This window comes from Enhydra lutris, unplaced genomic scaffold (genome assembly GCF_002288905.1).
Source record: "Enhydra lutris kenyoni isolate GAN:26980312 unplaced genomic scaffold, ASM228890v2 scaffoldscaffold37, whole genome shotgun sequence".
Lineage (NCBI taxonomy): Eukaryota > Metazoa > Chordata > Mammalia > Carnivora > Mustelidae > Enhydra > Enhydra lutris.
In genome coordinates this window covers 26,844,362-26,871,366 of record NW_019154121.1, presented here as the reverse complement: position 1 = coordinate 26,871,366, position 27,005 = coordinate 26,844,362, and the positions used below count along the sequence as shown (strand labels likewise).

Below are 27,005 nucleotides of genomic sequence, written 5' to 3'. Positions count from 1 at the left end.
CTCCCTACTGCCTCCTCCCCGACGAGTCTTCATGAGGCTTCTCGGCCATTGCCACAGCTCTTTGAGCCCAGGAGTAAAGGGTATGCTGTGTGGGGACACGGGAGAGGCTGAGCCCGGCTTTGACTGTGAGATCCTTGATCACAGACCAGCCTCGAAGATCATCTCCTCTTGATGCCACACACTTTGGGCCCTGTTTCCCCCAAGAAACCTGCGGTCCTCTGCACACAGATGGGGCCCTCTGCCTTTGGCTCAGCTCACCTCTACCCTTCCTAGGCCAAGTCAGGTCCTCTGAGTTCCCCAGGCTAAGTAAGCTCTTTGGAACTCAGCGCAGTGAGAGAAGCAATGGCATCAGCTGGGAGAGGGGAGGGGCAGCAGATGTGGAAACTCACGTAGGGAGCACAGCGGGAAAGGGTGTGCTTGGAGGAGGGACAGCCGGACAGCTGGGCAGCATGAAGCCGGTGAGGCCGGTAGAACTGGGTGCTCCTGGACAGGGAGACCCCGTTAGGGGGCTTATGTGTGTCTCTCCAGTCACATTCAGGTGCCAAGTACAGGGCAGGAGTTGGTGAAGCTGGATTTGACTCTTGAGTAAGAGACTCAAGAGTATATGCAAAGAAGGTGAAATGGTGAATTTGATGTTATGTTTTATCCTAATTAAAAAAAAAAAAGAATCCTATGTAATGGTGTAGTTGTGATGAGGGCTATGAGTCAGATAAATGGACCAGAAGGTTCCAGGGGAGTCACAGGCTTTGGGGATCAGGGAACGGGACAGAGGGTACTGGAAGGACAAGAGATGGTGGTCGGAGTGGGGTGCTTAAGGCTGATATCGGGGTGTGGGGCTGCAGCTGCTGGAATGACAAGGCCCAAGAAGTAACCTGGAGCAAATGGCTGAGGGAAAGTGGGGGATGTCTAGAGGAGAGGTGGCTGAGGAACAAGAGACCCGAGGTGTGGCAAGGGCCATCCACAAAGATCCCGAAAAGCAGCTAGAAGAAGATGGGTATCAGTGCCGAGGCCAGTGGCAGGGGTGCTCTGGGGAAAATAGTGCCACGGTCAGTGACAGTCCGGGGGTCAGTGGTTTCTGGAGGGGCTTCTCTCACAAGAGGGCAATGGGCCGTTCTCAGAAGTGGCCAAGCGGATTGGAAATTTTATTTATGACAGACCACACAGGAGAAGGGTTCGCATTGGGAGATGGGAGAAGAAGGGGGACCCCCACAGAGGCTTACAGAGCTGGGGATGCAGCTAAGGGGAGTCCGGGGCTTCTGTAGGGCCGGACACATTCAGGGAGGGAGGTGCACTCAAGGCTGACCACGGGAGATACCGGTGGAGGGTCGAGCCAGGAGGGGAGGGGCAGGGCACTCTTGGCCCCCACCCAGGCAGCGGAAGAGCACCCTCAGACCCTGTGGGCGGGGCCGGCGGCCCTTGACTCACCCGGAGTTGCAGGGACCTGGAGGACAGGTCCCAGGGGGGCTTCCAGGCAGGCTTTATCTATGCATTCCCCTGCCGGCTGACATTTGGTTTGATTTCCCAGAAACATTCGTCAAGGAGATGTACGTGAATTTTTTTCCTGCCCATTTTTCTTCACTCAGGTGACATCCCAGACCTCAGAATGTAGTGGTCGGCAGAAATCCCTCTGACCACCCAGTCAGAGCACTCGCTGAGGCCTCAGAAGCTTCCCAGGGGTGACATTAAGCCACCAGGAGACTGTCCCAACACTGGCCATGAGGGAGCACTGAGCTGTGGGGGAGACAGGAGAGGAAGGGCCTCCAAGGTGCTGGGATGGGGCTTCTTTCTGCTGAGAGAAAGGAGGGGCGGGGCCTGGGAGCTGTGGGGTGCAGGTGGGGCAGGAGAGATGGCTTCAGCCAGACCCGAGGTCATTGTGGGATGGGTGGGTTTCCTGGGCCCTGGCTTGGGGGTGGTGGCAGGGGGGAACAGCTAGGAGGCTGGTAGAGGGAGGTAGGTGGTGGGAAGGAGAGGTTTGCTTTTCCTTGGTCTTGACAGTGTGTGGTGGCTGAGACCAGGGAGCCCTTGTTTTTGCCCCTGCAGCTAGCTAGACAGGCCACTGTTGGTCCAGAGGTAGATGGGTGGGGAGCAAAGATGGTTCTATGGACAGATGGTTCTGTGGACAAAGATGGTTCCCTGCCCCTGCACCAGGCCGAGCCGTGCCCCGTGTCCCATCCCCTAGGCTGCAGGACAGGAGCTGGGACAGTGAGAGCACCCCTCAGGATCCCGTATAAACACCTCCCCACTGACCAACCCCATCCCAGCCAGATTGGGGAGCAGGTGGCTTGTTGTAAGCTGTTGGGCTTGGATTGCTAGAAGGAACCATCATTAATGATGGTCATGAGGGGAGAATGCAGAGCTGCTGCCAATCCAAAATGCGCCTCCCCTCTGGGCTGGTGGGTGCTCAGGCCCCCGGTGAGCTGACATTTGCAGGTATCGTGGGCGTGTGAGCCGGTGGTGAGGGGCAGGGAGGGGGTACAGAGCACCCCCGTAGACTGGAGAGCCCCCCCACAGAACAAGAGAGGAAGGATTAACTCATTCCACTAGCCTTTATCGTACATTGCTTATTGAGCAGGACCCTGGGGACCCCAAGGCAAGGCCTTGCCCTGCTCCCAGGAGGCTGACTGCACAGTGGTGAAGGCTTACCGGAAGCTCGAGTGACAAGGACCAGGCTTCACTTCCGGTTGGCAGCACCCCTTAAACAGTGTGGGCCCATCTCTCTATGTCTCTGTCTCCCTCTCTTCCCATCTCGCCTGCCTTGGTTCCTGTCTCTGCCTCATGGAATCCTTGGATTTCAGGGCAGGAAGGCCCTAGGAATCATCCGGCTATTCCCCTCCCATTACTCCTGAGAAAGCCAAGGGGCGGGGACATATAGTGACTTGCCCAAGGTCACACAGTTATTTTTGATGTCCTAGTTTATCTTTGTGTTTTGCTTCTTTCTATCATATTTGTCTTTCTTGTGTGTGTTTGCAAAACTGACACAGAAAGGTGAAGTCACACAAAAAGACAGATGACATCCCCCCCACCCCCGGCTAGTAGCAGAAGGTGTCCAGGTACAGAAACATTCTCCCACAAAAAGGGAGGCACCCAGCTCTGCTCTGGCCTGGGAAGAGTAGTGGGGGGAGCCAGGAGGAGGAGGAGGATTGTGCCATGATGTCCAGGCCTGCCAGTGTCCTGTCTGCTGCCTGGAGGAAGCCCCTCACCAGAGGTTGGGGAGAGTGAAGGTGCAGATTCCCTTCCACCTACCTCTGGGGACTGGGCCTGGCCCCAAGGTCTAGCTGGGGTTCCCTGGGGGCCTGGGATTTAGGCCAGGTGGGTAGGCTGGGTCAGAACTGCTTCTGGGACCCCCACCCCCTGCCACGCATGCCTTGGGGTTTAGTGACCAGAGAAGTTGGGCGCTGAGTTCAGCGATGGACCAGAAGGCGGAAATCAGGGGTCCTCAGCCGGAGAGCTCCAGCTGGTCTCCCTATTCTCTCTGTGTCTCTGTCTCTCTCTTTCTCTGTCTGTCTTTCTCTCTCTCTCTCTCTCTCTCACTCACACACACACACACACACACACACACACACGCTGACACACCAATCAGTGAGGGTAATTTCATTTCGCTAAGGAAAGCTTTATTGCTGGGGGTATACGGAAAAGGGGGCAGCGGAAAGAGGTCTCTCCCTTCAGTCTGGTTTCCTTTGTTCCTCTCTCGCCTTCCTCCCTCTCCCCTTCCCAGCTTCCCTCCTCTCCTCTAGTCTCCTTCTTCCATTCTCCCTCCCCGGCCCCTCCTCCCCCATCCCCCAGAGCTGGGTCCCCGCAACAGGACCTCCACTGAAGGCGGGGAGGTGGGGGTGGGTGGGGACCGCGGGCTCCGGCCTCAGCCTCGATGGCCATCTTCCCGCAGGGAAGGAGTTAAGTCTCTCCGCTGCATCCCTCCTCCCTCCTCTGCCTCCCCCGCCGCCACTGAGTCCTGCAGCTAGGCCCAGGGCTGACCTTCACCGGGAGGGAGGCCGCAGTGCGCATGCCCGGGCCGGGTGCCGTCCGGCTCCAGCCGCTGCCCCGGCCCCGGGCGGGCGAGGGCGAGGGAGGGCGGCCGCGGGCCGGGACGTGCCCCTCGCGCCCGGCCGCCCTCCGCTCCCGCGCGGTGGTGGGGATGGGGGGGGGGGACGCCGAGCCCGTCCCGCCGGCCGCGGCGCATCTCTCCCTGAGCGGGGAGAGGCGCTTTGCCATTTGGTGCTGGTGGTGCTTCGGAGGGAAGGAGAGATGGGGGGACGGCAGGGGGGACTCCGGCTCCGAGCCGCAGGGCGGCCGCCCTCTGCCCGGACACGCGCACGGTCTGCCCGGAGCACGGCCTGAGCAGGTCGGCCGGGGCTAAGGGCCCAGCTGGGCTGGGAGGAGGGTCCCCCGCCAGCTGGAAGCGGGGCTTTCCCTGGGCCTCCACCCCACCCCGGGTCGGGCCGGAGCCTGTGGCAGCAGCACTGCCGGGCGCTCTTCTGGGGCTGAGCCACTGGGGATCCTGGTCTTTGTGAGGTGGGAGTCCCGGCTCGGGGTGCCCACTCCTGCGCCTCTGCTTTCTGGTCTGAAGGCCCCCCTCCCGCCCCGTGTCCGCACATGTCGGGTTGCCCCTTTAGAAGCAACAAGGAGATGTGCCTGCTGGTGCCTTGTCAGTCGCACCTTGTGGGTGGGGTGTGGGGCTGGTGGGAATGGGCCAGTGCATGCAAATCCCTGTGGCTCCTTGTCCCTCCGGCCTTTGCACTGGTGTGTGTGCCTGAGGGCCATTCGTGCATTATGGATCCGTAAAGATGTCTCCCAGAGAAGTGGCTGGGAGGTGGGGGGAGGCCCCCCAGGCTCAGGCTCCAAGGCTCCAAGGCTCCGAGCGAGGCTCAGGCTCCGGTGGCCCAGGAGGGAGTGAGCTGTGGTCTTGAGTGATGCTCACCAGCTCCCTGGGTATCACCAGAGCCTTTGGTCCAACCACCTCCTGCAATCTTCTCCCCACCAGGACCAGCCCCTCAGGAATGCGCGGGATCCCCACTGCCCTTCCCCGCACCTCCTCAAACTTGCTGTCTTCTTTACCCGAAAGGCCTCTTCGAGAGTTGAGAACTCTGAGCTTTACACAAAGCCTAAACGTGTCTGCCCCTGCCCCAGCCCCCCAGAACCTGTAAGGTTCGTGGTTTCACACATGTCCATGCTAGAAGCACCCACTGTGGGTGGGGATGCCCATAGCGACTCACGCCTTCAGGTAAGTGGCAGAGTATGAGCTCTCTCCGCTGGCCCACTGAGCTTTGGGTGGTGGTGTTTGATCATAAGTCCCCATGTCCCAGGATGGGGGGTGGGGTGGGGAGGACAGTGGGGCTTAAAAGACCAGTTCCTGGTGTCAGGGGGCCACATTTAGAAAATCAAACATAACATCTCAGACACTCGTCAGGCAAGTGCCAACTCGTGGCGTAGATGGCAATGCGTATTCAAAGAAGAGAAAAAGTTGGTGCACAGGAGTGGAATTGGGGAGGGCTTCCTGGAGGCGGTGGGGCCCACACTAGGCTTTAAAGGATGAATGTGATCTGGATAGGCAGATGAGCAGTAGTAGAGGGATTCCAGGCACAAGAATAGTGGGAGCAAAGGCTTAGACATGGGAATGAGTGAGGGGTTTTGGAGGTTAGCAGACAGGCTGGAGGTAACCTCCCCCAGGTCACCAGTGGCCACCTTCATGGCCTATGGCAGCCACCCACCCGTTCCCACCCTGCCAGGACCCAGTTTCTGCATGGGGGAATGTGGGGGGAAGCTGGGTAGAGATCTGGTAGAAAGGGGACCTCTGGGTTCCTTGCTAAGCCAGCAGAAAAGGAGGGTTATCCTGGGCCACTCTGGCCTTTCGGAGGACTGACAGCGGGCACCCACCTGCATGGAGACAGCACAGCAAGGGCCCAAGGAAGTCAGGCTGTAGGCAAAAGGACTCTCCGGGCAGAACACTGCCTTGGTTCTTTGTCTGCCCTCTGAAGACATGCTGGAGGGGTTCCCCAGTGCAATTCTGGGTCTTTAAGGTGTAACTGCAAATAAGTTTTCCAACAAATTCCCCCAGGCATTGCCCGGCCCTCATGCCGACAGCGAAGCCCCAGGAGGCATGTAAAACTTGACCCACTCTCCTCTTTCCAAAGCCCTTGGGCTCTTCCTCCAGAAGGAGAGAGGAGAGGGGTGTGGCCTTGGGGGGTGGGGGACTGGGTGGCGCTATGGTTCCCAGCCTGGGGATCTCAGGATTTGCCCCTCCTGTTTCCTGTCCCTCCTTCACCCCAGGGACTGCCAGCTCCCTCCACACTGCCTCTTCTGGGGCTCCCTCACAAACCCACACTTAACCCTGATTTCTTTGGAGTCTGGAGGCTGGCCCTCCCATACCCAGCAGCCCCAGCACCTCTGGGTCCCCTACCGCACCCCTCCCATGCCCCGTTCCAAAGCCATGAGGCTCTGCTCGCCTCACTGCCTCTGCCCATCCGCCCAGGCACCCACCCTAGCCCCTCGCCTTCCCTCACATTTTCTCTTCCTGTTCTCAGGAGTCGGGTCCACGCCTCTTTTCCGAAATACTTCCCCTCTTGCCCTCACTTTCTCACATAGAGACAAACAAAGACTCCCATACCCAGAAATAGACTCAGGGAGCTGGAAGACACACACAGGCCGTGTCCTGCCACACACGCACTCGCCGGCGCGCACTCGCACCGGGGCTCCGGTGGAGGGAGGCACACAGAGAAGGCGTTTGTCCGTGCACGCACACAAACACCCACACCCACGGCCACCGAGCCGTGCCCACACAAGGGCGCAAACACACACGGCGGCCGAGACAAGGGCGCACACATCTGCGGACCCGAGGGGACACCGCCTCCCCAGGCACACCCACCGCGGCCGGCCTGGTGCAGGAGGAAGGCCTCCTCCGGGCTCGGCTCCCCCCGGATTCCTTCCAGCGAATGTTTCCCTACTTGGCCTGCCCGGTCTCTGGGGAAAGGGCCTCAGAAATGCGGCAGGAGCCACTTGGGGGACAGTTGGAACTGACTGTTCCCTGCCTGGCCCTGCCGGCGAATTCCCTAACCGAGAAACTATTTGTGGCGAGAGCCCGGGTGGCCGGCGAGCCCCCCGCCGCCTCCCCTCGCGTCCCCTCCCCGCGCCGCCTCCCCGCGGCCCTCCGGCGGCCTCGGGCTGCAGCGCCGCTGCCCAGCGCCCCGGAGCCGGGCTTGCCGGCGAGCCTCGCCGCTTATCTGCGCTGTTTGGACAGCGAGGGCTGGAAAGGCAGGCGTTTGTGTCCCCGCCGAGTCAACAGGCAGACCCCGGGCCGCCGGACTATTTCTGTCTTATCAGTGCAGGAATGCGGCAGCCGCGGCGGCGGCGGCGGCGGCGGCGGCGGCGGCGGGCGGGCGGCGGCGGCGTGGGCCGTGGGCCGTCAGGGCAGCCCTGAAGGGGCCCCCTCCCCACTCCGCTCGAGTAGAAGTGTGAGAGAGCCCAGCAGGACTCAGAGGGGAGAGTTGGAGGAAAAAAAAAAGGCAGAAAAGGGAAAGAAAGAGGAAGAGAGAGAGAGAGTGAGAGGAGCCGCTGAGCCCACCCCGATGGCCGCGGACGAAGTTGCCGGAGGGGCGCGCAAAGCCACGAAAAGCAAACTTTTTGAGTTTCTGGTCCATGGGGTGGTGAGTGGGGGAAAGTTAGCGGGGGAGGGTGAGCGAGCTGGCGCGGGCTGAATGGAGGGATGATCGGGAGGGGCCGGGAGGGGGCTCCCGCTCTCCCACCCTCTGGCAGGGGCGCCACGGCCCGCGGCCCAGCCCCAGGACGGTGCCGGCGCCCTGGCACCCGAACACGTCGTCAGGCGGCGGGCCGGGGATGGGTGCCCGGGCGGGGAGCGGGAGGCGTCTGCAGGGGTCCTTGTCAGGGGCTGGGGGTGGGACTTGGGGACTGTCCCCACGCCAAGTGTGTGTGTGTAGGGGGGTCCCCTCTGTACCAGACGTGTTGTCTTCTGTTCTCTTCCTCGTGGGCCCAGGTGTTCCCCTGCCCTGGGGGTGGGGGTGGGGGACACGGCACGGGGTGGGCTGGGTTAGCTGCTCATCCGCCGGGACAGTGTCTCTGATTGTGTCTCCGGGAGCAAGAAGCAGGTGACCCTGCGAGCGGGAGGCTCTTTGACTAAACAGCCTCAGCATCCTGGCAGGAGGGCTCTGGGGCTTTGCTGATGGCCTCTGCCATCAGGGTCAGAGAGAGACCCTCTCTAGGGACTGGCCCCAAGTGAAGGGGTCTGAAGATCCCCTTGGCCAACTCAGCCACCAGAAGCTGATGTCCTTAAATCCTCAAAGGTGTGAAGGAAGGCCTGGAGTCAGGGACGTGAGGCCTAGAAGCCAAAGGGGCAGGGTGGCCCCTTCCTGCCAGGAGCAGACTTGGAAGGCCCACAGGGAGCCTAACGGAGCCCAGGGTGACCTGAGGGGATGGGACCTCAGGCTGAGGCAGCAGGACCCAGGCCGGGAGAGGCGTGGAGGGCAGCGGAATGGGAGAGGCAGGGGCTGTGGGACTTGAAATGGCTACTGGGTTCGGAGCTGGGTGCAGAGGAGGCAGTCAAGTTGACTACGGCCAAATTTGGTTGTGACCCCAAAGAAGGCACATTCTCAGTGAGGGAGGCCAGAGTGCCTAGAATCTTGGTCCTTCGTTGGGGTGGTCCGGGTAGCTGGCCCAGCCTTCTGGGGGCTCTGGAAACTTCTCTCTTGGGGCCCCTTCAGCAAATCAGCAACTATCGATGGCCTTGAAAAATGGGAGAGCAGCTGACTGGGTAAAGGGGCTTCTCTGGGGCAGCTTGTCCTCCAGTCCCAGAGATTTCTGAGGCAAGTTCCCAGGGGTGCCCTTGTCAGTCAGCCAAGTTGCCTGCCCAGCCATGCTGCTTGGTGAAGTCCCTTTAAAAAGGCTCATCCAGGGGAGAAAGGGGGCTATCCATGTGGGTTGGTTGGTTGGTTTATAATTTAGCCAACTTAGAGCTCCAGTTCTTGGGTGGTTGTGAGTCCCACCGCTTCACTCCCCATACCCAATCTGTACTGTAATGGGGCCTAGGTTCCATGCTGGGCCACCACACTGGAGATATGAGTGACAGGGTCAGGTGGGGTGGGGGAGGCTGACACATGGACGGGCGGTTTTTGCTGTGGGAGAGATGGACAGAGACAGCTGGCCCACTGGGAGTTAGGGACCTAGCGCAGGGCGAGAAGGACTGGAGGGAGAGTTGGAGGTTTGAAGGAATTCACCCAGCGCCCGCTCAGGGCTCCTCTGTGTGCCTGGGGCCATCTGCACTCTGGGAGACAAAGTGGGTAGCCTGTAAAAGGTAAAAGGGGCACTTGCTCCCTAATCTCCTTCCTGCTCTCTTTGTCCCCTTCACACCCACCCTCCACTTTACAGCCCCTCCGGGGGCCTTCCCCAATCCCACTTCTGGGATCTGGACAAGTGGGGTTTTGAAAGTCTGTGAAACATTTCACTCAATGAATTTGCATCTCATCTACATCCCATCTGAGGTGGCAAGGGAATACACCTGCCTCATCTCGCTCTCCATGGCACCCCTTTGAGCCCTGACTTCCTACCTCGCTGGGGCAGGATGGGAGGGAAGTGGAGGAGTTCTGTAGGATGGAACCATCTCCGGTAATGCAGGCAGACAGGAAGGGAGAGATGGATGGAGGAGGAAATGCTGCTGCCTCTGAGCTCTCCAAGCCTCTGGGCAGCCCACCTCCAGCCCAGCTGCCTCTGGTCCGTCGTGTCAGGGAATCCTGGTAGGGTGTGACCTCACTGGCTCCTGCTGCCTCCAGCCTTCACCTTAAGGGCATATTGGGCGGGGGGGGCTAAGACGTCAAAACCCCTGGGTGTGGAGGCTTGGCATCAGCCAGAGGGGGTGTGGTTGGAGCTGAAGGGTCAAAAGCAGGGGCCCAGAGAGAAGGGCAGGTTAAGGTGGGGAGGGCAAGCGCAGGCCAGGCCAGCCCAGGAAGTGGACTTGAGAAGGCAGGAGTGGAAAGAGGGGAAGAAGTCCTAGCAGAGAGCGGGGCCTCTAACCCAGGTGAAGCTGCAGAGAGCAGACAGTCCGGGCCCCTCAGGAAACGGCGGTTCAGTGCTGCCTCTGCCAGGAGGCGCTGCGTGACCTTGGCTAGGTCGCTTTTCTCCTTGAGCCACGGTTGCCTCATCTGTCAAGTGGGGTGGGAAGGACCCCCTCAGTCGGTCTTGCGGAGGAACCTGGGGATGTGAACATCCTTTGAAAAGCTTGAAAGGCGCCATTAATATTCATTTTCGCGGTACCTTCCGCAGACCCGAGGCTGGCGATGCCCGGTGCAGCTGCCTGGCTTCAGTTAGCTTCCTGCAGCGAGACGCAGAGCCCCCTCCGCCGAGCCGCGCGCCCCTGCCCCTCCCACCCCTCGCTCACGCTGGCGGCATCGGGGTCACCGGCCGGGGGGCTTGGGGTGGGAGAGACGCGGCTCACCGCGCCTGGAACCGGGGCCCTGGTCTGACCGGCGGGCGCCTGTTTCTGCTTCACCTCCGCCCCCGCCCTCGTCCCCCCCCCCCCCCCCCCCCCCCGCCCCGGGATGCCGTCTGGAGCCCGGATGCCCCACCAGGGGGCGCCCATGGGCCCCCCGGGCTCCCCGTACATGGGCAGCCCCGCCGTGCGACCCGGCCTGGCCCCCGCGGGCATGGAGCCCGCCCGCAAGCGAGCAGCGCCCCCGCCCGGCCAGAGCCAGGCCCAGAGCCAGGGCCAGCCGGTGCCCACCGCCCCCGCGCGGAGCCGCAGGTGAGTGGGGCCCAGCGCGGAGGGGGCGGGCCACGGGACCCCAGGGACGGGGTGGGTGAGGAGCGAGACTGGAAGGAGCGAGGAAGAAGGAACGAGCGGTCCTGGGTGGGATGCCCTCTGGGGAGGTGGGCCGAGGGGGCACCGGTCTGGTTCCTTTGTGTGCCCACCGTAGAGACTGAAGCTGCGGCCGTCGCGCCCTTCTCCTTGTCACCTGCCCCCTCCTTCTCTCCAGCCCTTGTCCCCAGGTTCTAGGAGACGCTTCTGTCTTTGGGGTGGGGGTGGGGGTGGGGCTGGCGGTAGGACTGAGGGCTGAGCTTTGGGGACGGTTTCCCCAAGTGTGGCTGTCCAGTGCACCGTCCTCAGTTCCCTGGCTTGACTGTTTAAAAGCCCCACTCCAGACAGTCTCAGTCTGACTCTCTGGTCAGGGGGGTGGAGCCTGGGGATTTGCCCTGTGGGTGGGTGGTCTCCCGCAGAGTCCCGCTCTCAGGCGATTCCTAGGCACGCAGAGGATGGGGAGCTGCCATAATCTGTCCTTGGGACCAGGTCTGCCCCCCCAGCCAGGAGAGGCCAGCCCATTCCCCTGTCTGAGCCAGCTGGTGACACCTTGAAAGCCCCTGCTGGTGTCTGGCAAGAGAGATGCCCCTCTGGGTTTCACTATTTAACCAAACACACATGCTTCTCTTTGCACACCAGATGGAGTCCTATAAAAAGAGTAATATAGATTTTACCTCATTATTAAATATTTTTTTACACATCAAGGAAAATTCACCATTTATAGGATTCCCAAGATGAATTCTTTTGCAAAGTGAATCATCCTTTCATACAGTAAACAAGTTCCTGATCTGTCTTGTGTAGATGGAGAGTTTCACATAGATAATTTCTTCAAAACAAATCAGACCTTTAATGAAAGGGGCTCACCTGGCCTTAGAATAGGGTCTTGGGCAGGAGGGGGCAGTGGCTGTCACCACACATGGATGGTACAGAGCCATCCTCCAGGCTGGGTCTTAATCTCAACTCGCCATGGATTTTCTGGGGGTGTTTTTGGGAATCAGAAGCAGCTAGCAGGTCAAGAAGAGTCCCAAGTCCCAGCTGTCACCCCAAATCCAGCCTGCGGTCACACCCCACAGGAGAAGCCTCTCTCTGGACCTCTCTGGGTGTGTTTCTGGACCCTGTTGGCAGGGTGATCCGAGGGCCTGCCAGCCTCCTCTTCCAAGCCCATGGTGCCAGGGTTGCAAGACCTCCCCAGCTTCACCCATCACCTCCTGGTCCAGGGATGGGAGAGGGCGTCTGCTCCTCTGCCTCTGAACTTAAGCCACCTTGGACTGTGTACCTCAGCTTAACAGAAAGGGAGACTCCTCAGAATCCCTCCTCCCTCTCCTCTGTCTTCCCCCTCCCTAGCTTTTCTCAAACACTTTTGCAGCTTCTCCCCCAACCCTTCCTAAGTCTAAATTTCTCTGGCCTGAGGATGTGGTGGGGTGGAAAGGGGCACCCGGGCTAGAGAAAAGGACGGGGCCACGTCTGCTGCCCACAAGAGGACATAGCGCCATGCCAGACACCACTGCCGTAGCCCCTTGGGCGGGCAGACGAGCGGGCTGTGGGAACCCCAGCCAGGCGGGTGGAGATGTCGGGATAATTTAGCAGGTGGCCTCGTTACTCCCAGATCTGTCGCCATGGTAACCTGGTTTTTTCTTTAAAAAATGTACAGTGCCAAGAGGAGGAAGATGGCTGACAAAATCCTCCCTCAAAGGGTGAGTGCCTTTCACAGCAGCCCCCGGCCCTCCCCCCACCCTGTGCTGCTCTGCCTCCTCTCCCCCCACCCCACCGCCCTGGGCCGCTTCCCCTCCCCCCTCAGGAGCAGAGCTTCAGCGTCACAGCCACTTTCACTTTTTGTTTAAAAAGCTAATTAAGAAGTGGGGCTCCCTGGCCAGAGGGAGGGGGTGGGGCGGAGGGAAGGAGCGGAGCTGCCGTAAGAGGTAGGGTCCTGGGCCCGGGGTGCAGTGGACTGAGCTCCCGCAGTCCACAGACATAAAGAAAGGTGTGGGACAAAGAGGTCACAAGAGCTAGGGGACCAAAGGCTGGCAGGGGAGTGAAGGGAACTGAGGCCTGCCAGAAGGCCTGGACATCAGTGAACCCAGGCGCACCGAGGCGTGGGGGGTAGCACGGCTGAGATGTCAGTGGAGCGACAAGGTGGGTGCCAGTGGAGAGGGAAGCAGCAACATCCTCTGTCTCAGGCACTCCAGGAAGGTCCAGAGGCCATGTGACAAGGGCAAGGACGAGATGAGGTGAAGTCCCACTTGCTGGGCTCCGTGGCTGCAGCCTCCCCTAGTGATGAAATGCTTCTCTCTCGAGGGACAAGCAGCTTTTTATCCCTATATGCTGAGGTCCTTTCTGCTGGATATGCAGTCCTGGGGAGGAGTCCCCGTTTGCACTCAAAGTTCCGTGCCCGGAGCCCGGCCGGCACCCCTCTACGCTCTTTGTACCCTGGGACCACCTGACATGCGCGTTCCACCTACAAGACCGGCTGAGCCCCTCGTTCCCTGCCTTCCTCCTGCCCTTCCAGATCCGGGAGCTGGTCCCGGAGTCCCAGGCTTATATGGACCTCCTGGCGTTTGAGAGGAAGCTGGATCAAACCATCATGCGGAAGCGGGTGGACATCCAGGAGGCTCTGAAGAGGCCAATGAAGGTGTCTTGATTTGGGGGCAGGAAGAGGGCTCTAGGTCGTGTTCCGAGAACGGAGCAGTGGGATCGGCCTGTGGAACGGGAGCATGCCACATGGGCTCTATACTACGCTCTTTATTTCTACAGCAAAAGCGGAAGCTGCGTCTTTATATCTCCAATACTTTTAACCCTGCGAAGCCTGATGCTGAAGATTCTGATGGCAGCATTGCCTCCTGGGAGCTGCGGGTGGAGGGGAAGCTTCTGGATGACGTACGTCCTGGCCCAGGTCTCTCCAGGTGTCCTGGGGTGGGTATGGGGCTGAGCTGAGGACAGAAAGAGATGTTTGCACCAGGTGTTAGGGAGTCAGCCTCGGCGAGGGGTGGGCGGCCTGAAGAGACAGTCCGGGTGCAGAGGCCTGCTTCTAACCATGCTGCCCTACCCGACCAGCCCCACCCACCCCCGGCTCGTCCTGCCCCCACGGTCCCTGTCCTGCCCCCATGGTCCCTGTACCTCTCCCACAGCCCAGCAAGCAGAAGCGGAAGTTCTCTTCCTTCTTCAAGAGTTTGGTCATTGAGCTGGACAAAGACCTTTATGGCCCCGACAACCACCTCGTTGAGGTAAGACCCAACTTCTGCCCGGGCAACGGCCACTCTGCCACAGACCACTGTTCCCTCAACCGCACGGATCTGGATCAGGGACCACCTGAGAGCCCCTGGCCCCAGCAGCCATGATGGGCCTGTGAGGTGACCCAGCTCTCCTCCCCTGGGCAGTGGCACCGGACACCCACCACCCAGGAGACAGATGGGTTCCAGGTGAAGAGGCCGGGGGACCTGAGCGTCCGCTGCACACTGCTCCTCATGCTGGACTACCAGGTCCGTGCCCCTCCCCCAGATGCTGTCCCACACCCCTTCTCTTAGGGTAGACCTCGGCTTCAAGGGCGCATACCTAGGAGACCCCATTCTCTTCCTTACCTCACCTTCTCTAGAAGCATGTTTCCCAGGAGCCCGATTATCACGTTCCCCCCAGTCCCCAGCTGCCTGGCCCTAGTTCTTCCCACTCCCCTCTCTTTTATCTTCGCGGCCGTCTTTTCCCAGCCTCCCCAATTCAAACTGGACCCCCGCCTGGCTCGGCTGCTGGGCTTGCACACGCAGAGCCGCTCGGCCATCGTGCAGGCCCTGTGGCAGTACGTGAAGACGAACAGGCTGCAGGACTCACACGACAAGGAATACATCAATGGGGACAAATACTTCCAGCAGGTACCCTCTCTCGTGATCTCAGGGATGTGGGGGGCGGGCAGAGGTTCCAATAGGGGAAGTGCCTCAATGAAGGCAACTCCCCCACCCCCACTTCTAGATTCCTGGGTGCTAGCGCACACCCTACTCTACTGCTCCACACCGCAGCCTGTTCCTTTTAGCCAAGCCAGTTTAGAAAGTTCTGGAACCTTAAAAGGCCAACAGTTTGGGGAACATAATATTCTTGGCACTTGGGAGCTGGGATCCCTGGGTTCCAGTCCTGGATCCAGACTCTACCAAAGTAGAGATTATTTGTAAAGCTTTTTAAATAAACACGGCAGATAAGCTTGAGGTGTAAAATAAGTCGATGTTTATTGAGTGCTTGCCGTGTGCCGGGCTCTGTTGCAGGCAGTGTGGGCTCATCCACTTAGTTTTCCCAGCCTCCCTGGTCATTACCATCCCCACTCTGGACACGAAGAATCCGAGGCCCGAGAGCTTAGGGGATTGGCTCGAGGTTGCCAGGTTAATGGAAGAGGCAGGATTTGCACCTCGGTGGCCATAGACCCCAGGCTGGCGCTTTCACCGCAGCACCACACCAGCCCACGTCCTTCTCCACGCTCCACCACCTGCAGACACCTTCAGCCCTACTCCAGCAGCAATGAGGACTTAGACTTGCTCCTGGCCTCCTGTGGCCATCCCAGAACGGAGGGATCAGGGATGTAGTTACACTCTTCTCAAGCAGATGAGACTGGTCTCTCTTTCTCTCCTACTTCAGATTTTTGATTGCCCGCGGCTCAAGTTTTCAGAGATTCCCCAGCGCCTCACAGCTCTGCTGTTGCCCCCCGACCCCATTGTCATCAACCACGTCATCAGGTGAGGCCCCGGCTTTCTCCCGAGACCAGGAGTCAGGGCAGTCCTGCCCTCCCTCTTCCCACCACCCCCCAACCCTGCAACTGCCACGGGTACCAAGGGCTGGACTTCCCTGGCAGCGTGGACCCATCCGACCAGAAGAAGACGGCGTGCTACGACATTGACGTGGAGGTGGAGGAGCCACTGAAGGGACAGATGAGCAGCTTTCTCCTGTCCACGGCCAACCAGCAGGAGATCAGCGCTCTGGACAGTAAGGTGGGGCCAGAGCCCAGAGCTGGAGTGGGACATTAACCCAGAAATGGCAAAATGCAGACAAGAGATGAGAGTACAGGCCTGTGGAGAGAAGGGGGCAGGTGGCCTTTCCCTCGCTCCTTGGAGCTCTGCCCTTCCCCCTTCCCGGGGACTGAAGCCACATCAGGGACCTAAGGGACTGCCCTTCAAAGGAACAGCAGCAAATCCCTCTCCCCCACGGGCCCCCGTCCTCCTGCCCCTCCTCTCCCACATCACCATGGCCAGGCGAAAGCGTCTGTCTTTCTACCTGTAGATCCATGAGACGATTGAGTCCATAAACCAGCTCAAGATCCAGAGGGACTTCATGCTAAGCTTCTCCAGAGACCCCAAAGGCTACATCCAAGACCTGCTCCGCTCCCAGAGCCGGGACCTCAAGGTGAAGGGGACTCAGGGAGCACTGGATGGAAGAGAAGCATATTGGGAAGACAGTAAATGTTGTTATATGAGGGTGGGGGTGGGGGTGGGTGGTCCAGGCTCGAGGCTGACCCCGCTGCTCCCTCCCAGGTGATGACAGATGTGGCAGGTAACCCCGAGGAGGAGCGCCGGGCTGAGTTTTACCACCAGCCCTGGTCCCAGGAAGCCGTCAGCCGCTATTTCTACTGCAAGGTGCGGAGGGGGCCCCTGGACCTCAGACCCCCGCCCCCCGCCCCCCACCACTCCCTCCAAGAGAAGCCTCCCTTCCTAGCCTGGGCCAGTGGCCCTTGACACTCCACCAACCCCCTCACCACGGAGCCCTCCCTGGGAGCCCTGCTCCCAGACGCTCTTCCAGGGTGGCTGGGCGGTGGGGACTGTCCTGGCACTCACCAGCAACAGTGTGACCCTGCTACTGCTCTCATTTCTCTAAAGATCCAGCAGCGCAGGCAGGAGCTGGAGCAGTCGCTGGTTGTACGCAACACCTAGGAGCCCTGTGAACAAGCGCCACTGTGGGCCTCAGGCCCGGCCCCCGGGGGGCTCTGCTGTCACTCCCATGACACCCTCCGGGTGAGGCGGGGAACGATTAAAGGTCATGCATCTGAGAGCGGCCTTGTGTGTCATTGACAACTGGGGAGGAAGGACCAGGGGAAGGCGGTGGGTCCCTCGGGGAAAATCCCCCACCCCCTCCCTCCGATGCTTCTCTTTCCTCCGTTTTTCCTAGACCTAAAAACAGTTTGGCAGAAGACACTTTTAATAACGTTTTTTCTTATTAAAAACAATACAGCAACAAGCTCTCCATCTGTCCATCCGTTTGGCCTCGCCCTTCCCGGGGCTGAGGCGGGAGGGGGAAGCGCGGAGGGGCAGGCCCGGGCCGCCCTAGGTGCTGTTGGCCTGCTCCGGCTCGAACAGCGCCATGGCGAGCTGCGCCCGGGCCCCCAGCCCCTCCAGGCTGCTGAGCCGACAGCGGTGGTAGAGCTCCTCGCTGAGCCGTGGGCTGCAGTCCCGCAGCGAGAACTTCTGCACCAGCCCTGGCTCCACGGCCCGGAAGAGGTGGAGCCCTGAGAACCGGAGGAACACATCCATCACCTCCAGCCCCTCCAGGGCTTCCTCCTCTTCCTGGCCTGCCAGTTCCCCGGCCAGCCGGGCTCGGGCTGCCAGGTAGTCCGCGTTGTAGAAGCAGCCCTCCGCGGACGCCTGCCGGTCAAACCTGCCTCCGACGGAGGGGCCCCGGGCGGGGTCGGCCCCAGGAGGGGACGGGGGGTCAGGGCCAGCGCCTGGGGGCCCCGGGGCAGGCCTCTGTGGCGCCAGGGCAGGGTTGAACTCCTGGAAGTGCACCGGGAAGAAGGCCTGCCATCCCACGATGGCATTCATTCTGCAGCGGTTGAGGACGTCCGGCCCGGGCCTGGTCCACACGGTGGCGAGGAAGAAGAGTGTGTCCACGGGGTGCTTCTTAGAGACCACGTCCATGAGCCGCACTTGGGATGGGGCCTCCGCACGCACGGCGAGCCAGGCCAGCCTGGTCCCCGGGTACCGCCGCTCTAACTCAGCTGCCGCCGCCTTCACCCCCAGGAACGGGTCTGGGGCCCCTCGGCCGCCTTCCCGAGGTCCGTAGACCAGCAGCAGGGTGAGCAGCGCGTGCTCTCGTGGCTCCAGGACCCCGGCTGCAAAGGCCTCGAGGAAAGCCAGGGCCGCAGCGGCTTCGGCCGCCAGGAGCGGCAGCACCAGCTGCACGCGGGTGGCCTCGGTGACATAGGGCATGGGCAGGATCTCCACCCGGCTCAGCGGCCGCAGCAGGCTGACCCTGCGGGCCAGGGCCCGCCGGTGGCCGCGCTGTGTCACGGCTTCCAGCAGGAGGTCCAGCGTATACTCCATGCCCCGCGCCGGGTCGAAGCGCCGGTAGCCGTTGAGCAACCGCCGCTTCTGGAAGCGCAGGCGGGGCTGGTAGCGGCGGTTCAGCTGCTCCAAAGCCGTCTCCACGGCGTCGCCCACATCGGCCCTGCTGGCCCCTTGCAGTGGGCACTTGGGGGACCCGTCAGCACAGGAGAAGGTGTGCTGCTCTGTGAAGTAGTCCCAGCCCAGCACCTCAAATCGGGAGTGTGGTGTGAAAGGGGCTGGGAGCCCGATGGGCCAGCTCAGCCCTGCCTCGCCCTCGGGGGTCAGCACGGTCAGGTTCTGGATCTGAGCCTGGGGGGAGTGGGGAGGACGCAGAGTTAGTGCCCTCTGGGGAGTCGGGGCCCGACTCGGCTCTAGCGTTCTGGGTTCTGAGCTTGGTCCTGACTCTGTCAACACGCAGCGAGGTGCCCCTGGGCTAATCACTTAGTCCCTTTTCCGTTCCTGCATGTAAAATGCAGAAAGCATGTGAACCACACGCACCTCACACAGCCGGTGTGAGAAGGAAGAGGCGGAAATGTGCTTTTGCGGAGGTTGAAGCCCCGCAGCCTCGCTCTCTCACACCCGCAGAACACCCTCTTCAGACCGAACCTTCGCTTTCACTTGCTTTCCCTGCCTCACAACCCCTAGGATCCCCTGGAGCGTTCTTCCATGTGCTAGAAATTCGGGGACTCCCAGGCTTCTGCTTCTCCAGTGGAGGGGCACTAAAACAGCCGTGTCTAAGCGCTGGACTGAGCCCCCATCCTCACAGTGCGCCTGCAAACCCTTTTCACTGCAACCAGGTTGGGCTGCGAGCTTTTCTTATGGTTGACCTGGGTCCCCTCTCCTTGGAGATGCGTACACTGAGGTAGGGTCAGCCTCCTCCTACCCCACCCACCTCTTCGCTCGCTTGGGCACCCCCTGGCTGGGCACCCAGACAGGGGACGCTCTGTCTGACCGCCAGCAGCGGGCCGGGGCTCACCTGCAGCTCCTCTATCTCGCTGTACGCCCGCTCCAGCTCCAGAGCGCTGAAGCGCTTGTGAAGCCTGTACATGAGGGTTCCCTCGGAGACGGGGTGCACTGCGAAGGCACTCAGGAAGGCCGAGCTCCCCTCCTTCTCGGGGTCCCTATTTTTGGCCAGTTCAAAGGAACGGTACTGCTGCCCCTAAAGGGACCAATCAGATCAATCAAAATCACACCCTGCCTGTCCCCGCCACCCTTACCCGGACTAGCATTCACACCTGTTGCTGCCACAGAAGTGGGGAGAGCCGGAGCTCACTCCGGGGTCCCCTTAAACTTGGCCTCTCACCAGATGTGGGAAAAAAGAATGTGAAGTAGGCCATTAGGATGCCCTCTTTGCCCAAAGAACCCCACTGTTTCAAGAGAATGAAACCCATGACCCAGAAAATGCTCCCACTACTCTGGTTTACCTTACTTCTCCAGGGCAGTGGCCACCTCGAGGACATTCCCAGATCAATTATGGCTGTGCATGTCATAAGGAGGAAGGGGCAACGGGCGGGAGGGACAGCTGGCAGGAGCTGGTGAGTAGGGACACTTTCCTATCTTGCCCAGGGGGTCCCTGACAAGTTACCACTTTTGACAGCCTGAGGATTCCAAGTTAGGGTCAGCGGCTAGGAAGGACAAAACCCCAAGTTGCTGCTGGGAGGAGCCAACAGCACCCACCCTGGAGACCAATTGCTCAGGCGCTACGAATTGTTGGGGACCGAGATTGACTTGAACGGGCTGTCACCTGGTGCTGCGAGACACAGCCGATGCCCAGAGAGTCGATGAGGCAACGGCCAAGCCACTCATCAGGACGGGCACTGAGAATGTCTCCTCGGCAGCTGTCCAGATGTGGCCGCAGTCGAAGCAGGAGACTCCGTGACAACAGGTAGCCAAAGCCCCCGTGGCAGTACCGGGCCTGCTCGCCTGCGCCAATAAACTCCTCGGCTCGGCCCAAGTACAGGTCTTGGTTGATGCTGAGGTGGCCAGCGAGGGCGGCCAGGCGGGGGGCCTGTACGTACGTGTCATCTTGCATGATGAAGAACCAGTCGTAGTCGGCCCCGAAGTGCGTGTGGAGATGGCGCAGGGTCTCTGACATGAGCCAGGCTGGCCGTTCGTCCCCGTGGGAGACCACCTGCATTCCTGCAGGAGTCCGCGCCCCTCGCTGCCCCGTGAAGTACAGTAATCGAGGAAAGTGGTGGGCCACCGTGCGGTTGACAGCCACAGCCAGAGTGGACAGGGTAGCCCTGGAGGTCAGGACAGCCACCAGCAACCGCTCCCGAGAGCCCAGCTCTGTCTGGATATACCGAGTCCTGCGGAGGGACCAACACGCCAAGGGTCAACTCCTTAAGCTTCAGGGGCCTAGTCTGTCCAGCACAGACGCCGCTCTGGGAATGAAGAGGCAGGACCTCCTCATCGATATGAATGAGCTACTACAGCGAGCACCCATGGACACTGGAACTCGTTTGGGGAGGGGTCTACTACGGATGGGTTAGATGATTAGATGGTCAGATACATTTCCTGCCCGGCTGAAGAACACCCGACACCAATTTAACACCCACGGGGGAGACTGTCTCAAATCTGAGAAGTGAAAAATAGGAACAGACCGTGATGGGTAATAAGACAAAGAACTGCTCTAGGAGCCCAACACGGACTATCAGTGAAGGCAGAGGCAAGGCCTTCGAGCAGCGTGGCAGCGGGGTCTGGGGACCATGGACACACACAGCTCTCACCTGAGCACCTTCTTGTAGGGCTTGTTGGGATCCCGGTAGTAGGGGACAATCCGGGGTTTGAAGTCTTCATCACTTTGATCGAGTCCAGTTCTTGAGTCTGGATCATGTGGCACTCCCGGGTCCCCCACAGCTTCCACACAAGGATCTTCTCCCTCACCCTGGATCCAGGAAACCCGCAAGAGGCTCAGGCTGCATCCCAGAGACAGCCCTAGGATGAGGGGCAGTGCTGGCCGCAGCAGAGCCAACAGGGAGCTCAGTCGCATGGTGGGAGGCCCTGCCATATGCACGCCCCAGGGGGCACGGCCTCAAGGATCGATGGGCGTCAGGCCAATAGCAGGCCTACAGTTTTAAGCAGGAAACCTGGGATCAGTGAAGTCAACGACAGAGCAAGGTGTGTTTGCTGCCAGGCCCAGCATCCCCAGGAAGCGCGGGGCTGGGCTTCAGTCCTCAAGGTGCCCAATTTAACCCTCAGTCTAAAGGGCAATACATATTAGAGTCGATTTCACCCACTAATGGGATTACGGTCTGTCTTCCAGAAAGAGGGAACAAAACTTGATCCTACCAAATCTAACCCAAAGAGAAGATCTACACACATCTGGACACCTGATCTAAGTCCCCACAGCAGCAGCTGATAAAGAAACGGTTGGGGAAAAGCAAAAGCTCCATGAAGAGAACAGCCCCAACCACAAGAGCCTTCATCCGTAGGCCTTTTCCAAGAGCACCTGGCTGGGGGCAGGTTTCCACTCGGCTTCCCGAAGGGGCTGCTCACCGGCTATTGAAGGGCAGCACAGGGGAAGGGCTAGGGGCCTCTTTCCACTCTACTCCTGAGTCTTGAGAAAACCCACAGCTACTAGAGTTACCCCTCCTCCCAGTCCAGAATGCTCAGGAGCCGCTGGCATGGTGCACAGCTCTGCCCACCCACATGAGGTGGACAGACAGGGCGACTCAGCACTGAGAGCCTCTCAGAGGAGCGCGATGGCTGATGGAACCATTCTGCGGGGCAGTTCTTCTCTGAACGCCAGCTGCTGAGAGGCTGGTGCCGTCCACCTTCTTCTGAGAGGAAACAGGAAGCGAATGACAGTAACTCTGGCTGCGTAAGAGCAGTTCGGCGTCTGGTTTTACCGGGGCCCCAGGTGCCCAAGCCAAACCACCGTGGGAGGGCGAGAAGCAGCCAGAGACGCCACCGGGGTCCTGTGAAAGCAAACGGGGGCTCGGCTGGCTTCGGACGCCACCGCGGCCAGGACCAGCGCCCCTGCCCCACCTCTCAGCGATCAAAGACCAACTCTAGTCCCAGAAGGAATTTTAGCTGTTAGTCTCAAAACAGAAGTAAACGCGGCTGCGTCATGGAACTCCGTCGAGGAGCGGCCGGGGGACTCGCCTCGGTTTGCTCGGGCCGAGGGAATGGAGGTCGCGGCCGGGGAGGAAGGCGAAGTCCCCGTTATCGGGCCCGTCGGCGGGGCAAAGGCCCTGCCTGTGCGTGCGGGCGAGGGGCAGCAGGCACGCCCGCGTCCCACAGTGGGAGGAGGCCCTGCAGCAGGGCCGGGGAGGCGGTGGACCGGTAAAGGGCAGCCAGGTGTGGCCGACGCGGCCAGCGCCGTCCTGGGGAGCAGGGCGAAGGCGTGGGGGTGGGACCTGCACCTGCCGACGCGAGCGGCGCCCCTGTCGCCCCTGCGGGGGGAAGGGAGGGGAAGGGGGAACAGACCCCAGTGCCGGGCCGAGGCGCCGGCTCCGCCGCTGCAGCCGCTGCCACCTCACAGCCCGGCCCGCGCCTTCCTCTTCCGCTCGCCGTCAGCCCGGGTCTCTATGGTGACCGCATCCGGTCGCTCGCCCCGCCTCCGCCCTCTGGGTGGTCTCCCCGCCCCTTTCCCCCACTGCGCAGCCGCCGAGGGGATGACGTGGCAGCCCCGCCAGGCACCCGCCCCCGAGAACGAGCGAGCGCCCCCCTGACGCTAGTAGCCGTGGACCCGAGGGCGGGCAGCATCTCCAGCCTCAACTTTCGTCTTCCTCGGAAGTAAAATGTCCTTCGCCTCAGTGGGCGCGCCTCTGCCTCCGCCTCCTCGACGACTTCTCCCAGTGGCCTCGGAACCCCATCGTCCCCTGACGTATTTCAGAAACGTTGTTTGCCCACCCAGTTGCAGGCCGGCGTTCGAAGTGTTGAGTGAGGGACGCCTGGGTGGCTCGGTCATTTAAGCGTCTGCCTTCGGCTCAGGTCGTGATGCCAGGGTCGTGGGATCGAGTCCTGCATCCGCCTCCTTGCACAGCCGGGAGCCTGCTTCTCCCTCTGCCTGCTGCTCCTCCAACTCGTGCGTGCGTGCTCTCTCCCAAATAAATAAAATCTTTAAAAAGAAAGGGGAGGGGAGGGAGACTTGAGTGAACAAGTGGTAGGTGAGGTGGGCATGTTCCCTGCCCTCCGGGAGCTGAGGGTTGAGGGAGACACAGTAAACACACACTGACATACCAAAAATATAAACAGGTAGAAATGGAATCACAGCCTGTCATAAGTACCATTGCAGAAAGTAGAGCCCAGCGGAAAAACAGGACGGGAAGAATTAAATTAGATTGGGAATTTGGGAATGCCAAGATCAAAGATTCGGTAAGTTACGTTGGCAAAAAGTGGAGAGGAGTTTTCTGGGCAAAGAGCAGAGCACAGAGGCCCTGAGAGAGGAAAGATACTGCGCCAGAGAAGAACTAGGGGGTCAGGGCCAGCTAAATCCCGGAGGAGAGGAGAAAACAGCGCAACGGGAGGCGAGGGCTGGCGGGGCCTTCCAAAGACCACAGCGCGGGCTCGGCAGGGAAGGCACAGCCCTGATAGGCAATTTGCAAGTGTGTGGGGGCGACCCTGTCTTATGGTTCAGGGGAGGAGCCCAGAATGTTCCAAATCCTGCACTTTGCAAGACAGTGTCGCACAAGAGGAATCACCCAGCCCATATAGCTTTCAAATGTTCTCCTAAACTTTCGTTATGTAGAAAACAACAACAACAACAACAACTAATCCTTGAGCCTGTGTTTTATTTTTTTAAATATTTTATTTATTTGGCAGAGAGAGCACAAGCAGTGGGAACAGCAGGGAAAGGGAGAAGCAGGCTCCCAGCTAAGCAGAAAGCCTGATGCGGAGCTCAATCCCAGGACCACAGGATCCTGACCTGAGCCCAGCAGGTGCCCCAAGAGCCTTTGTTCTATATATAAAAACAAAGTAACTTTGTAGGGTTGTAATATGTGCTGAATTTTCAAGGAATGTAACTATCATGTAAATGGAAGGAAGATAATACTTTGTTTCATTCAGGAAGACTAAGAGTTACTATTTTGGAGAACTGTATCACAGACAGTGTTCTCGTGGTGTTCCGTCTGTATTTGTACAGTCATATTCAAGGTGATCCTATATACAGGTACAAACATATGACTAATTATGTTTTCTAGCATAATGAAATAACAATTATTGGAAAGGCTCTCTCCTTCTGTTATGGTTAAGACACTATATATATATATATATTTTAAATTTACGTGCGTAGTTAGGTTATATTTCAAAATAGTAAAGGGGTTGTTATAAAAAAAACAAGTTTGTTATTAGAAGAGAACATTGGGGCTGGTAGAGTTAAGAACCACCATTCTAGGAAGTATATAAGATATAAGTTACCAGCATTTGTTTTCCTTTACTGTGTTTTGGTCTTATTCTCAGTTAGACTGCAATTTGATTTCCCCTGAGCAATGGCACATAATAAGTAGTAAGTGAATGATTTGTAAGACTAGGAAGTCTAACTCTGGGAAGCAGAGTAGGGATGCTCACTTCGACTCTGGAAGATACAGGTTCCAGACCAGCATTGTCCAACAGAAATATAATGTAAGCTGTATAGGTAATTTTAAATTTTCTGGTAGTCACGTTGTTAAAAAAGCAAAAAGAAACAGTTGAAATTAATTTTACTAATATGTTTATTACATTATTAAACATACCAAAGTATAATTTCAATGTGCAATCAATATAAAAAATTGAAATATTTTAATTTTTCCTCACATACAATCATTTTATTTTTTGCTTTTTTTTTTTATTTTTAAATTCCAGTATTACATATAGGGTTATATAGCTTCAGGTGTACAATATAGTGATTCAACAATTACATACACTACTCAATGCTTGTTATAAGTGTACTCTTCTTTTTTAAAATTAATTATTTATATATTTGAGAGAGAGAGATAGAGAGGGAACACAAGCAGGGAGGAGGGGCAGAGGGAGAGGGAGAAACAGACCCTGCACTGAGCAGAGAGCCCAATGTGGGGATCACGACCTTAGCTGGAGGCAGAGGCCCAGCCAACTGAGCCACTCAGGCACCCCTCTTTTTTTTTTTTTTTTTTTTAAGATTCTATTTATTTATTTGAGAGAGAGAGATAGCGAGAGCATAAGCAGGGTAGAGGGACATCTGGGTGAGGGAGAAGCAGGCTTCCTGTTGATAAAGGAGCCTGATGGGGGGCTCAGTGCAGGGCTCAATCCCAGAACCCCAGGATCATGACTTGAGCCAAAGGCAGATTCTTAACGATTGAGCCACCCAGGTGCCCCCTGATAAGTTTACTCTTCATCCCCTTCACCAGTCTCACCCATCCCCCCACCCACCTCCTCTCTAGTAACCACCAGTTTGTTCTCAATAGTTAAAAGTCTGGGTTTTGTTTGTTTGTTTGTTTGTCTCCTTTTTTCCTTTGTTCATTTATTTTGTTTCTTAAATTCCACATAGGAGTGAAATCATATGGTATTATCTTTCTCTCATTGACTTATTTCAGTTAGCATTATACCCTTGGATCCATCCATGCTGTTGCAAATGGCAAGATTTCATTCTTTTTTATGGCTGAGTAATATTCTACAGTCCATCTGTATCACATTTTCTTTATTCATGCATCTTTCTGGGGACACTTGAGTTGCTTCTGTGTCTTGGCTATTTGTAAATAATGCTGCACTAAACATAGAGGCACATATATCTTTTCGAATTAGGGTTTTTGTTTTCTTTAGGTAAATACCCAGTGTTGGAATTACTGGATTGTATCGTAATTCTACTTTGCATATTTTGAGAAACCTCTGACTGTTTTCCACAGCGGCTACACCACTTTGCATTCCCACCGACAGCCCACGAGAGTTTCTTATTCTCCACGTCCTTACCAACACTTGTTTCCTGTGTTTTTGATTTTAGCCATTCTGACAAGTGGGATGTGGTTTTGATTTGCCTTTCCCTGAAGATTAGTGATGTGAAGCATCTTTCCAGGTATCTGTTGGTCATTTTCTTTGGGAAAAGTTCTGTTCATATCTTCTGCCCCTTTTAAGTTAGATTATTTGGATTTTGGGGGGTGTTGAGTTGTGTAAATTCTTTATATAGCTTACTTATTAACCCCTTATTGGATATATCATTTGCAAATATCTTCTGTGGGTTGTCTTTTTGTTTTGCTTATGGTTTCCTTTGCTGTGCGGAAGCTTTTTTATTTCGGTGTAGTCCCAATAGTTTAATTTTGCTTTTGTTTCTCTTGCCGAAGAAGACATAGCTAGAAAAATGTTACGGCTAATGTCAAAGAGATTACTGCCTATGTTTTCTTCTAGGAATTTTATGCTTTCAAGTCTTACATTTAGGTCTTTAACCCATGCTGTGTTTATATTTGTGTATGGTGTAGGAAAGTGATCCAGCTTTTTCTTTTTTCTTTTTTTTTGCATGTGGCTGTCCACTTTTCCCAACACCATTTATTGAAGAGACCGTCTTTTCCCATTGCATATTCTTGCCTCCATTGTCTCCACATGCAGTCTTTGAAATTGATGGTTATTTTACACTTACAGAACATCTCAATTCAGACTAGCCACGTTTCAAATGCTCCATGGCCATATGTGGCTAGGGACTATCACCTTGAACAACAGAGTTCCAGACCCTTTTTGGTTACTAAGGTTTCTAGGTAGTTCCGGATGAGACATTTCCTTCTTTGGGTCTCAGTTTCTTCCTATTTTACTTTATTATTATTATTTTTTAAGTAGGCTATACGCCAAATGCAGAGCTTGAACCCATGAGCCCGAGGTCAGGAAATGTATATTTTATATACAGTTTATAAAATTGTATATTTTATATACAATTTTAAAATATACAATTTATATACAATAAATTGTATATTTTAAATAAAGAGCCCAGACCAAACGTTATTTCATCCAGCACTGACCTGTGGTATTTCAAACTTAAC

At 57.6% G+C, this 27,005-nt stretch overlaps 2 protein-coding genes across 5 annotated transcripts; one reads left to right on the top strand and one right to left on the bottom strand.

Annotated features, from left to right (window-relative positions):
* The first annotated feature begins 7,559 nt into the window (after positions 1 to 7,559).
* LOC111154424 (SWI/SNF related, matrix associated, actin dependent regulator of chromatin, subfamily d, member 3) lies at positions 7,560 to 16,808 on the top strand. 3 transcript variants are annotated; one of them, XM_022514016.1, is made up of 13 exons: positions 7,560 to 7,636; positions 10,529 to 10,741; positions 12,447 to 12,489; positions 13,302 to 13,424; positions 13,547 to 13,669; positions 13,921 to 14,016; positions 14,170 to 14,271; positions 14,494 to 14,655; positions 15,407 to 15,504; positions 15,621 to 15,756; positions 16,046 to 16,168; positions 16,297 to 16,398; positions 16,639 to 16,808. In XM_022514016.1, the coding sequence occupies exons 1-13, from the start codon at positions 7,560 to 7,562 to the stop codon at positions 16,690 to 16,692; spliced, it is 1,452 nt and encodes a 483-aa protein (XP_022369724.1). In that variant the 3' UTR covers positions 16,693 to 16,808. The 3 variants fall into 3 exon arrangements, with proteins under 3 accessions (XP_022369724.1, XP_022369725.1, XP_022369726.1); XM_022514017.1 differs by lacking the exon at positions 7,560 to 7,636 and having other exon boundaries at positions 10,533 to 10,741; positions 13,547 to 13,695; positions 13,926 to 14,016; XM_022514018.1 differs by lacking the exons at positions 7,560 to 7,636; positions 16,046 to 16,168 and having other exon boundaries at positions 10,533 to 10,741; positions 13,547 to 13,695; positions 13,926 to 14,016; positions 16,639 to 16,696.
* On the bottom strand, positions 16,704 to 22,553 carry LOC111154423 (chondroitin polymerizing factor 2). Of its 2 annotated transcripts, none has more exons than XM_022514014.1 (5): positions 22,513 to 22,553; positions 20,811 to 22,001; positions 19,826 to 20,390; positions 19,058 to 19,240; positions 16,704 to 18,390 (listed from the first exon to the last, which is right to left on the bottom strand). In XM_022514014.1, exons 2-5 carry the CDS (start codon positions 21,089 to 21,091, stop codon positions 17,083 to 17,085), a joined length of 2,337 nt encoding a protein of 778 aa, XP_022369722.1. In that variant the 5' UTR covers positions 21,092 to 22,001; positions 22,513 to 22,553; the 3' UTR covers positions 16,704 to 17,082. The 2 variants fall into 2 exon arrangements, with proteins under 2 accessions (XP_022369722.1, XP_022369723.1); XM_022514015.1 differs by lacking the exon at positions 22,513 to 22,553 and adding an exon at positions 22,449 to 22,508.
* Between the last annotated feature and the right edge of the window lie 4,452 nt (positions 22,554 to 27,005).